At 36.1% G+C, this 13,257-nt stretch overlaps 1 protein-coding gene across 2 annotated transcripts in view; it reads right to left on the reverse strand.

Annotated features, from left to right (window-relative positions):
- The window catches only part of TMEM135 (transmembrane protein 135), a 183,013-nt gene that overhangs the window by 133,096 nt on the left and 36,660 nt on the right, over positions 1-13,257 (reverse strand). For both annotated transcript variants that reach the window (XM_062578053.1, XM_062578045.1), the window contains exon 4: positions 11,466-11,499. In XM_062578053.1, the coding sequence (XP_062434037.1) occupies positions 11,466-11,499 (34 nt within the window). The remainder of the gene's footprint in view (positions 1-11,465; positions 11,500-13,257) is intronic.

The raw sequence follows: 13,257 nt of genomic DNA on the forward strand, positions 1-13,257 counted from the left end.
AAGACGAGCTGCAAAAGCCCTGTGAAAACACGCAGCTACTATAGGACATAGAGGTGACCATATGAGACCAATCCCAATAATACAGCTCCTCTGAAAGAGCCCATCTGGCAGGATGTTGCAGTAGGATACGGTGACTGATACGGCACTTAAACTCCCATACTGACTAATGGTCTGATCTGCCGAACGCTGCTCCGTAGCCTGAGAAGGGTAGAGAAGCAACAGAGCAGGAGATTTTAAAAAGATCCTACTCTCACACCCATCATGAGGTATTTTCCTAGAATACTTCTATTTAAGTTGTCTTCTAAAGTCAGAATAGTTTTAAAGAAACAACACGAATTGGGAAGTTTCACATGTGAACAGGGCTCCAACCAATATTAAAAGCTGCACTAAGTAAACCAGTCAGCTTTATATGTAGCTAAAATAACTTTCGTTCTTTGTCTTCCATTTTCCCCACTTTTACTAGATGTAGTCTAAAACTTCGTAATTACTTCCTTCTGTTATAGCAAAAATGATCATAATCCCACATTTTCTTAAAACCATTGTCCTCCTAGGAGATCAGTTTTGAGAAAGGATTTTTTTTTTCCCCTTTCACTTTTCCAACACCAATATTGTTTTCAGGCTGAACTGTCTTCCATCCAGACTGACATTTACAAGCTGTGCTAGAAGTTGTCCTCCTCCACTTTTCCAGCCTTATTAAAGGCATAAGGAGCATATCACCGAGACAAGATTTTAAATGAACCACCTCCCCCTGAATGCCAAACCAATGACTGTTTACACAATTAAAACTTAGTCTCAGCACTGTTTAAAATCTACATATCCTGCAACAGCGTAATATAAAGCACGTCAACCACGTGTTAACATCTGCAAGCTTACACAAGCTTATGGATGTATACCAGCCCGTCCATTGCATCTGATCATAAACATAAGTCAAAATATTTACTTACCTACAGAATCGATACAACTTTTATATCTAGCCATGAGACACACTTTATAGCACAGAAAATACTTCCTCCTCAAAATGAAAATACAAAAGTGATTATTTCAGACTGTATACGCAAAGTCATGCCTTGTTTTGTAGCACAGAAACTGGAAAAGGAGAGTCCAATACATTTTCTAGAGTAACTTCTTGATTATTGCATTTGTATGGGAAAAAGATGTTTATAATTTTTAGACAAAACGTCTTTTTTTTTTTTTTTTTTTTTTCTCCAAAGCTTTCCACTGAAATACTATCTAAGCACTGCAAGCTTACAACTAACGTTTCAAAAGCTTAAAATTTTAGGAGCAGTGAAATGATTTCAGAGTCAAAATTGCACTATTTAATTATCATTAGTCTATAGATAGCACCAGGAAAAATATCCGACTAGAACTGGCAGTAATATATTAACAGCAGACACAGATAATTAAACGCATGAAGGAGTATGAATTTCAACTAACACATTCAGAGCACAGAAAATAATAAATTAAATAATGTCAGATTAACCATCAACAACGCACATTTATTCCATCAGCCAGTTCTACAGTAAGATTTACATAGTACAAGAAAACCCACAAAGCAGCAGGATGAGCTTAACGCTTTGCAAAGTCCGTTCCTCTTTAGAAATTCTTTTACTCTGCGTACCCTGAAAGCAGAAACAAAGTTTTCTTCTTCTAAATAAATGAAAAGCAGCACTCAGACTAGTTTTCATAGTATTTTATCAAAATCAGAAACAGTGACGTAAAGGAACAGCTCGACAACACGCGTCATCGGCACAATAACTGTTCAGTTTTACTTCAAAAAAAATAAAGATTCCAGAACTCCACCATTAAAGCTTCCCAGTTTTGTTAAAAGGCAGTGGAGAGGAATAGCTAACGCGGGCGTTTGCCGAGGCTAGCCAAGGTGTTCAGCTAGCAGTTCTGCCGCCGACCACAGACGCCTTCAAGTCGGACTATTTTTGACTACACACAAATGCCTTGGCACGCTCCCTTTGGGCTCCAGTAAGACAAAGCTGACGGAAGTTGAGGTGTTCCTGGTAAATGCAATACCCACAGAAAGGGTAAAACAGTCCCCAAAACTTCAAAGGGCAGGGAAGGAGTGAGGAGCCACCGGCAGCAGCTCGCCCACTTCACCCCACACCTGTGGCGTTTTCCCCCTACCAGCAGGGCCCTGGAGGTGCAGGGGACAAATATTGCTGGAAACCGGGGGAGGGAAAAAAAAAAAAAAAAAGAAAAAGATAGCGAAAAGTTTAGCATCTATAAAAGACAACTAGCTTTTTGTTAAGCACATAATACGTTCCCGATGTAAAGTTTTGTGTAAATTATGACAACTGAAAACCTTCCTCTGAAAGCCAAATTTTAAAGCTTATTTGTAATATTGACACTTTTGCTAATTCTAGGAAGTGGGTATTTATTCACTGCAAAAGATGAAATTAAAGCAGCATAAAATTTATATAAATTATTACATCAAGCTTCTGACGAGCTACACTAACAACTTCAAAAATGCAAAGCAGTTTTGCATAGAAAGCAAGAGACAAAGTATTAAATGTTTTCTCTGACTCTTGCCAAACTTCCTGCTCTGCAGTGATGGATGAGGTTTCCTCAGGCTAAGATGCCAAAACCAATTAGCCATGTCAATCCACAAGAACGCCAGCTGCCAGGATCTAACTTTTACTGTATGACTTAAAAGTGAAGACATCAGCAATGTTTAAGTTCACATGACTCCTAATTTTAAAACCAGCCTTTTAAAGATCTAGTGTGGGGGTAGGGACAGTGACCTTAAGTTTCAACCTTTTAAAACCACCATAGAATGCTATGCATTATCCATAATTTGATTATGCAAAGTATTCCGTTAATTGAATTAGTTCACATTACACTCCACCCAAAAGAAAACAGGATCTCAGCTTATTTCCCTATATGAATTTTATGTGATGTTTATAGTTAAAAAGTAGTAATTTTTTGATATTGCCTCTTTCACAGTTGCCAAACTGCCAATCCCACAAAACATGATATGAGTAAAGTATATAGCTTACCCACTTATGGCATCCAATTCTGAATTCCAAGATAAAATTTTTGGAAAGTGTCTTAAGGATTTATCAACTAGAGTAAAAAAATGCCTAAGTCTGATTATTTTAAAACATCTGCATTTAATTTCTAGGGCGTTTAGAAATGCTGATCACAGAATACATTATTTCCCTGCAAAGTCACCACAATAATCTCAACGATTCCACTAAAAGGTAAATTTTTTCTTCTGCTTGTGTGTTCGTGGAATATGTCTGAACATTACTGTCATTCATCAAAAGTACCCATTTCTTCTGAGTAATTTCTGTATTCCTCCAAATTACTCAAAAATTTGCTCCTTTTTAAATAGGCTACATAACTTTATTAATAACTTAATAGAAGCTATTTTAGTTTTACTACTACTGCTTTTACATTTCCTCTACTATACCATTCGAGTATGCAGTTGGCATGTGGTATTAATAGCATCGCTTCTTGAGCTGTTCTTGAGCTACCCCGCAGACGTTGAAAGAATGAGACTTAAAAGCAGAAGTATGACTAGGTACAGAATAGTCACCATTTTTCTGGGATCAAGCCAACACCACCTTTCTTTTCCACATTCTTATGCAAAACTCTCTTCATTTACTTCTAATTACCTCTAAACTAGAGAAGGTTTTTTCACTTCTGCTCTGAAGTTTTATCAGTTGCTTTTATTCTAGACATCATTTCTGCAAACACATACATGCCTATATATTACAGTGTACAAGCAGCATAGAAAAGCTTACAATGAATGCTAGTTCTCTATCAGTGATTCTTCATGTCGCAGTGAAAATGAAAGAAGAGACAAGAATGAGTATCTAGTATATTCTAGTCATCATGCTAATATTTAATTATATAAGCCTTTCTGTTCCATTATGATTTTTCTTCTTCCTTTGAGACAGTTTGTGAAAGACAATTTCATATTTTGCATGGAGGCTTCACTTTCCAAAATAATCTAAAAACTATTAACCTGAGAATGCTGTATTTCATTATCATTTGATTGTATTGTAATAATAATAAAGGACAAAGAAATATTAAAATTATCAAAAAACCCTACCTTTCTCACTAGAGCACATTAATTATCTTCAAATCACCAATGAACGATTAGTTTACTTCTGTTTGATCTGCTCTTTAAATCGAAAGGGCAAAATAACTGGTAATTTGATGCCTTTTCATGATTTGGTAAATCATGAAAATATTTAAGTCTTCTATTGCCAAAATACGATTCTGGGAATTAACTTCAACCATAAGACAATGGGCTGACTTCAAACCGTAAGACAGAGCAGGTGATGCAAAGGCCACGGTATGAAGTAGAAGATCTCCAAAGGTCCCTTCCAATCTTAATGATTCTATGAAAACTCCATCACCTGAGCATGTCTTCTATGAAATGAAGATAGATTACTTTCCTTTCTAACTCCTTCTCAAGGAAGGTGCAGGCAATAACGAAGTAGAAAATATAGAAGAGGCTTTTCTACTAAATCCAGGTGACAACACTGCAGAAAAATACTATTCCTCAGCAAAACGTAGGACTTATTAAGGGACATTGCATGACCTGATAAAAGGAGATGCAAACTCTTCACGAAATCCAAAATTATAGGCCACAACGCAGGCTAATGGCAAAAACATTACTATTACAAGTGGACTCTCAAGTGATCTTCAACCTTCGATACGTTAAAGCATACGCCTACCTTCAAACTGTAGCCTCAGAACAAACACTACTCTGTTGATACTGATGTCTGAGTTGAAACCAAAGATGACTTGTTTCTTATTAGTACTAAGGACTGTGACTGGAGTTCAGAAATCAACTGCAGCAAGGAGAAGGCAATCAGAGAGGCTGTTTGTTCGCTTTACGGCAGAAATTTTGCCATCAGTGACTACGTAAAATTTCTTTTTAGACAACAGTTGTCATTTTTTGCTCTTCTTTTCCCCAAGCAGCAACAATAGATGACTACCTAAGACCACTTCTACGTTATTTTGGTACAACATCATAATTTAAGGTTTTGTCTTCTGTACAGCAAAAATTACTTCTTTATCATCCAGACTCCTACTACATAGTGGTTTTCTAAGAGAGAAAAAAAAATTGAAAACTTTCAAACTCAAATTTTTCCTCCAAGTTAAGCAGGAGGTCAGAATGGGACTACCAATATACTCATGTTTTTCCTACAAAAACTTACAAAATCAAGGAAATAAGGAAATTTTCTAACAAAGCTAGGCCGATACTTATATTTCTTTCCTCTAAGAAGGAACTAACCAATGGTGGCTCTTAAACTGAAACCCTGCATCAACTCAAAAAGGTGACACCGCAAGGGATGAAAAGAACATCCAGCCAGACACCATTAGAGAATAAACCTATCTGGTCTCTGCCAGCTGCTGCCACAACCAAAGCCACTGTCACCCAGCAAGAGGGACTGCAGATAAGAGTAACAAAGTGCAAAGAGGTGGTGGCAGGAGGACAGAGCTAACATCTTAGGCAGCAAGTTTCTCAAGCATTTATCGGACACATTCAGGTTGTGGAGATCACTTTTGAAACACACACACAAAAAAAGAAAGAAAAATAGAAAAGAAAAGAAAGGAAAACTTGCCAGTATTCCTTTCTTGGCTAGCTTGCTAAAAGAGGTAGGCTTCATTGCCCCAGCAGTATATGCATAATGTTGATACGTTACGAGAACAAACAAGACAATTCTGATTATTTATAAAAGAGAGAGTGGGAGGTCAAATCCATTTTCCTGGAATCTAGCATGGCTAAAATATGTATTGGGTAAATCTATCTGCCTTCCTTGACTCTGCACTGCCTTCTTCTTTTGACAAAAACTGAATTGTTCCCAGTGAAGAAAAGGAGTTGGTGCCACTTCTTCTTTTTAATATCATTTTGGTAGTTTTAAATAGAAAACATTTTCTTGTGTCACAATAGACAGACTTCTATATTTTAAAGGATATCTCTGAATGGCTACACAATGTTCTATAGCATATGACATATTGGGTGATAATTTCTCAAAGAGTTACAAGTTACATAACGTGACAAAATCATGATTTTATAGGCAAGCAGCATGTTACTCAAGAAAAAGCCCTCCAATCTGTATTCTTCATAATATCCTCCTCCATTTAATTGCAACAGGCACACGGGATTTCTTGAAACATTCCTAACAACACATTTATAAATTTGTACAGAAAACCCCTGATAAACTGGTGGGGAAAAAAAATCACCCAGGAATGTTCAGAGTCAGAGTATTTCTGTGTGCATGCATCTTCCTTTACAATATTAACAATTTGCCTTCAGCAAAAACACTACAGGATCAACAGAGGCACAGCTTAAAAGCGAGTTTCTGTTGTTGCTTTCTCTCCTGTCATAGCAAATCTCACCTCTCTTTCTTTCATCCCTCCACCTACTTCACCCACAAAGCATGAAACAACAATAACAAATTTACTGTTTATAGAAAGTGATATTGGAGCGCCCTTGGACTCAAACATTTAAACCATGATTTATACTCCACTAGACTTTTCAAGCTTGGTATCTACTTTGCCGCTTAAGCATACCACGTATCACTGGTGGTTTTGATTTTTTAAATATTGGAAAGCATAAAGATTTATAAATCACAAGAACTTCCACCCTGTAAAAAAACACACAAATACCTGGACTGAAAGCTGTGACTGAGGTTCACAGGATACTCATTTCTCCATTGGATCCCAAGGGATTTCCTTTTAAAATATATGCCAGAATTCTCAAAAACACTTTTGGAACAAATATTTCAAGCCTAAAGAGCACAACTCACACCCCTTCTTCACATTGAACAGTTGGAATAAACAAAGGTATGGTCAAAATTTGTTCTGCTTACGTAACTGAAGAACAATTAAAGAGTGAAATTACTTGGATTACTTTAAAAGAGCAAGAAAAATTCTGTTCAATTATATTTCTTGCGCTCTGTAACATAAAGAAGCAGGACATCACCACTGTAATGCATCCGATCAACTTGTTCAGTTCAGTATTTGCTTCATGAGAACAGTGTTTTTAAGTAGCTTTAACTATTTCTTATCTGGATTTGAAATATCAATAAACAGTCTTTCTATAATAACAGACATGAAAAAGAAGCAGCTGGTATGCCCAAAAGGAATAGTAACTATGGAGCAGGCTCTCACGATTAACTTAGCCACAACAGCTCTCAGAGATTTTACAAAAAGCGTCGCAAGTTTGGATGTACAAAATTTTGAAGGACTTCTCTTCCCACACACCTGATTGTCGTCACAACACTTCTCTTAATTATTACCTATACTTAATGTGTGAGCTTTTTTTTCTTCTTTTTATACTACTGAAAGGGCAAGTATGGCTGCATATTCCTTAATTTAAGGAAATATAGTTGTTCTTTGGTTTACAACGTCCTATGTACAATGTTCCACCAACAACAGATGCACTGACAACCTAACACTAGCACAGTATTAAATAAAACACAAAGTATTCAGATTTTGGTGTAAACTTTATCCAAATGTAATTATTGTCAGCAATTTTTTTCAATTCTCACCTTCAGGACATCAGGAATACCCTATCTCTCTATATATAGGCTCTTGCCAAATTTCTCCTCCTGTTAATTGCAGCAAAATTCATCCCCTCCTTTCCCATCATTTTCTTTTGCTGTTTTCTCCCTGCTTTAGCCAGAATAGACTACGACGCCTTCTCTGTCTCATCTTTCTTCCATCCACTGTACCTGCAGCACTCCCACATTCCAATTCCCACTACATCATCCCACTTTTAATCCTTTCATGTCTTTTCCACGTTAAATTTTAACTTCTCATCTTTAGGTTTTCACTTGTGTTTCGCTGCCTTTTTTTTTTTTCCTCCTATCTTTCCCGTCTTATTTTTTGAGTCTGTGTCTTTCCACTCCCTGAATCTCTGTCTGACTGGAGCAGACACCTAATGCTCTTCCTTCCAGTGCACTCAGGAGACCAGTCTCCAGCAACACTGCTCTGTCTTTTCCATCCAGCTGCCTTATTTCACAGTTGAATTTTACATTGCTTAACTCATGACCTTCAAGATCAACTTGCTAATATTAACATTTTCAATTTTTTAAGTGTAATACCATAGAGTCATAGTACAAAACAAGGAAAATCTTTGAAATAATACTGCAGTTTAAATTTCAACCATAATATGTAGAGAAATTTTCTTTTTCTCTGGTAAAGAAAATGAATGTACTTTATAGCTCAGCATATGGAAGGATAACTGCCTCTTTTTGGCGTAGCATTTTAGTGACACAACTTACCAAATTTTCCAAAATTTGTATTTCTCATTTTGTTTTTATCAAATTGGTCCTAGACAAGATTAGTCTCTGTCTTGCACTTTGCTTTATATTAAAGGCAGCCTTTCATCCTGCACAAAATTTTGTTTTGTTCTCACCACAAAAAGCCCTTGTTCAAAGACAAGATTTCTTCAGCTTAAGAAGCAAAAACATACACACTGAGCTGTTCACAATGAAGTATGACATAACTGTTTTGAAATCTAAGAGTTACATTTCTTTTTTATAGGCACTCATATATTAATATCATCACCTTTTCAGACAGAAATAACTTGAGCGATTGCATTTCACTTTCCACCTTTGTTGGAATCTTGGAGTTCCTTTTGATCTCCAATTATCCATGAAGGATCATCTCATATGTTCATCACCAATGCACGACTTATGATTTTAGAAATTTCTCAACTTTAACATGTGCCATCTAAAATAGAACTTAAAAGGCTCTGTTTCTGTCTGGTCTACAGGACTGACTACTGTAACTCTGCTCCTTGGTATCAGAGAAGGTCAGTTCTCAGACCACAACTGGTTAAAAATTCCCAAACCCACATTCTCAACAATGTTAGAGCTCAGGCGTATTAACTTACTTCTAAAAAACTTTGACTGTCTTCCAGTGAGCTCAGAGGTTGATTTCAGATTCTGCATATCAAAATTAAGACTCTACAGGTCCTTCACTGCTATATTTATTTCTAATTCTAGTTCATCTCAAAAAAAAATCCTTACCCCCAAAGTGTATTGCTGTAGTAACCTTAGTTTAATGGAAAGAGAGTTTAAGAAAGCATTTGCATTCATTTTTTCCATACAATGTAAACAACTTATTTTTAATCTGTCATTTTATTGTGTAAGCGTAAGGAAAAAGAAAAAGAATTAAGACATCACCTTTCAGAACACAAGTAACGCTTAAACCTCCTCCCTTAACGTTCTGCTACATTTCGCCCCTTTATTGTGAAAGAGCAGCCATACATAAAAAGACTTTAGCATGTCTGTGCCCATTTCACCAAGGAAATTCACCTCAGATCACAAGTTGTCCAGGACTGCTAACAGGACAGTAGAAATAAAGCTTCCCAATTTCAAAAGCCCTAACATGGCTATATAAATTCATTGCAGCAATAGTTAGTAATCGTAATTATAGTTACCTCCTGTCTAATAGGACAAATGCATATGTGAAGAATCATACAAAAAGCCTCAATTATTGTTCAGGCTGCAAAGTACACTTTAGCAAAATCTGAAGCACAAAAACAAAACATACTCTGTTCAAAGAATAGGTGAACAGGTCCTGAGACTAGCTCTACAGAGTGCAAGAAAACCAGTCTAATTTCACATTTCACTTCCTTTCTATATTTTCTTTATAACAACTATCAACTATCTTAAGTCAGATTAAGTTATAGCTCTAAAATCTAGGTATCATCACTAAAGATTAAAATTGCCAGCTTTCAGAATGAGGCACAGTGCAATCTATAGGTAATTTTAGAGGCACAGTAAATTTATGAGTAAATCTTATCAAAGCATATAAAGCTCTACATCAAAGGAGAGCAACAAAAGCAGGGAAGCATTTCCAGTAGTTACGCACTTTGCTAGCAAGATGACCACATCGTGATCAAGGAGCGTTTATCAAGCAAACCCTCTGGAGCTCTGAATTCACCACAGAATCGTAACAAAAATAAACCATTATGCTGATGATGTTCACGGCATCATATGTCTTCCATAAAATGTAGTAACATTAGCTGACTTTTCCCTTCTGATACTGCCCAACATCATGTGATGCAGAACTTAGGAGCTGTGAACACAACCGCTCAGTGTAAGCCAAAGTCTTTGCAAAATAATTCAATGCAAACTTTCTCACAACTGGGATACTCAAAGGTGTTTCTTCTAAGCACATCTAATTCTTCTAAGCATACCTAATTCACCCATCTTGAAAACCCCACAAAAGATGGGGTCCAACTATATCTTTATAATCAATGCCTCCTTGTGCTAGTAGTTTCTGTGCAGTTGCTCTTCAGAATTCAAGAAAAACATTAAGTTTTCCAAAGTTAAATTTTATTCCTAGAAGAATAGCTTAAGGTGAAAATTAATTTCTTTACTTTTGAAGTCTACACAGACACTCATGAGTAGAGCTTAATCACAGGCAGTATGTGAACACAGAATAAACCAAGAAACAGTTCTTGTCTGAAAGAAATTATTAAATGCTAGAATTTGAGAGAAAACATAACTGATATTGCAGCTGTTTATAAGGAGTTTCCAGTTTACCTGCTAGCATACATAAATATCACCTCCAAAAGCCTCCTCATCTCCCAAATCGCTAAAATTGCCTTTGTCACCAACAATGACTTTACAGCGATGGAAGGGAAGGTATGAACTTTATCTGCAGTTTTATTGCCATAATCCATACTGTAATACACTTTGTGCCATCAACTTTACTCATGAATCTTGAAGGAGCTTTAAGTTTCCATTATTCTACTGGGGCCTCAATAAGTTTATAAGTTTATTCTAGGACACATGCTCCAAGTCTTTTTTTTTTTTTTTTTTTTTTTTTATATATATTTATATAGTTTCTATTACTCTTTACACAACTCAGATTTTATAAAAACTTAAGATAATTCTTTTGGAATAATTACATGATCACACTTGTTGAGGAATTATGTTATATAAGTAATATATATTCAAAAAAGGTAACATAGAAAGCATGATTTATATAAATTCACTACTCATTTGAATGATTTTGTAAGGAATTTGCCAAAAAAATTAAATTGATATGAACACTAGTTAAAAAAAAAAAATATAGTTTTCATGCACAGTGTTCAATATCAATTGGGAAAAACAACTACAAAACTAAAGCAGTCTTGAATATGCATCCACAAAACAACAATCATTAAATACCAGATGCTATTCTACTACTGAAGGGACATACAAAATTATCCATTTTCTTGGGGCTGTAAAACAAGAAATCTTGAGCACAGCACAATGAACTACATTTCATCCTTTGCTTTGAAGCTACTTCTGAAACATCTCTTGTCAAAATTTGCTTTTAAAATAATTTTAGTTATCTAACAGCACAGAGTTCTTAAATAAAAATCTTGGAAGGATTAAAAAGGCAATAAATCTCAGTATCAATCCATTTTGAACAAGATACATTTCCAATGATCTCATGTATTTTTATTCTTGAAATAAAAGACTACTTACCTGATTGGCCATGTAAATTGTGAGCAGACCTCTCCTATAAACAGAAATGATAAAGTCAGTAACTGAATTAAACATTTTTTTGCATACTGATGGAAGGACAAATTAAGCCTCAGAGTACTGTATTAAAGAGGAGAGTTTAGGAAATAGTGTATTGATAGAAGATGAATCATTACTACCCTATAAAAAAATTTTATATATATATATATATATATATATATATATATATAAAAAAAAAAAACAACAAAATAGCACCTTGACAGCACAGTATCCAAAGCAGCAAGGAACTGCATGAACAATTTATATATAGCAACATGCTACTGCACGTGAGCCGGGCAGCCGTCATGAAGGGGTAAGGCATCCAGAATGACATAGCACTGGCCACAAAATAAAAGCCTACACACAAACTGATCTGAGCCAAGATTTCTGCTTCAGCAGTCTCGGCTCAAAACCCTTTTCACGGTAACGGAAGCATACAAACAGGGGCTATGGATTCAGTTAGGTCGTGAACATAAAAGCCTTCACACCTGCAACTTTCTGTATTTTGTGTATTTTGTGTAAGCACAGTGTCATTCGGGATGCTTTACCCCTTCTGTTTGCACTATCACAAAAAATGCTTTCTACTAGGAGTGACAAAGCAAAAATCTTGGATCAAACCAGTGCGGCCTTTTTCCATTTGAGAGTTACTATGCCAACAGCGGCCTGGCAGAGCTGCCACTGTTTTCTGACTTTCACTCAAGTATTTTGGGTCACCCCCCCCCTTTTTTAAGGCATTCTCTATATATATCTCAGATCATCGCTCACCAACTGTCACTCTGCTGTCATATATCTAACCATTAAGGTTACTCAACATAGAAATGAGTTAAGAACCTGAACTTATACTGTCTTCACATCACTCACAATTTTTATACTATTACATTAGTATTTTATGCTATTTACAGATATATATAGTGTATATATATAGTGTGTGTATGTATACAGATATCTAGAATTTTATATTATACAGCATTTTTACATTTTTATACTATTATATAATGGACCAGTCCAGGTTTGTATGTTCCACTTGGCTATAAGATTCTAAGTTTCTAAATCTCTAAGCTTTCTTAGAGTACTTAAGAGAACTGTATATTAACAGAACTTATCTTGGAATCACTTCCAGTCCTATGAGCAAACAAAGCAAAATCAGAGGTAGCAGTAAACTGAAGAATTCCTTCTACATAGTTCCCAGGCATCAATCAGCCAACTTCCATTTTTGTCAAAAAATGACACTTAAAAATCTATTCAGTATTTTCTGATATATGACCCCCATGCTCAGGTTTAACTGTGCCATGCAAACTATCCAGATGAAGGGTTTTCCCAGCCGACATCTAAGGCAAAGGAATATATTCCACTTAGAAGCCTTAGTGCTTCCACACCACTTTGAAGTTTGGTAACGGAGCTCCTCCTCATGCTTTCTCCACCTAGTACCTATCGTGCCCGGTACAACCAAGATTCTAGCATGGTGATCTAGGGAAAAGAAGCCTAATTCTAAAGATTTAGTGAAGATAGGGCACACAAGAGACAAAAATACAGGGAGTAGGGTCTGCAAATACTAAAGCAAAGAGACCTCTACAACTTGTAACAGCGCATCAGACTAGGACGCTCTCCTGCTGACCAGGAAGTGGTAACATCTTCCCTTGAGTGAATCCAACTCTCAAGCTGGTCCGCAAGTGTTAGCCACCTAATTTTGCCACCAGTTAGTTCAGATGACAAAAGAATATCGTTGTCCTGACCCTTCTGATTACCAAAGTGGAAC

The sequence above is a fragment of the Rhea pennata genome, chromosome 1, assembly GCF_028389875.1.
Source record: "Rhea pennata isolate bPtePen1 chromosome 1, bPtePen1.pri, whole genome shotgun sequence".
NCBI lineage: Eukaryota > Metazoa > Chordata > Aves > Rheiformes > Rheidae > Rhea > Rhea pennata.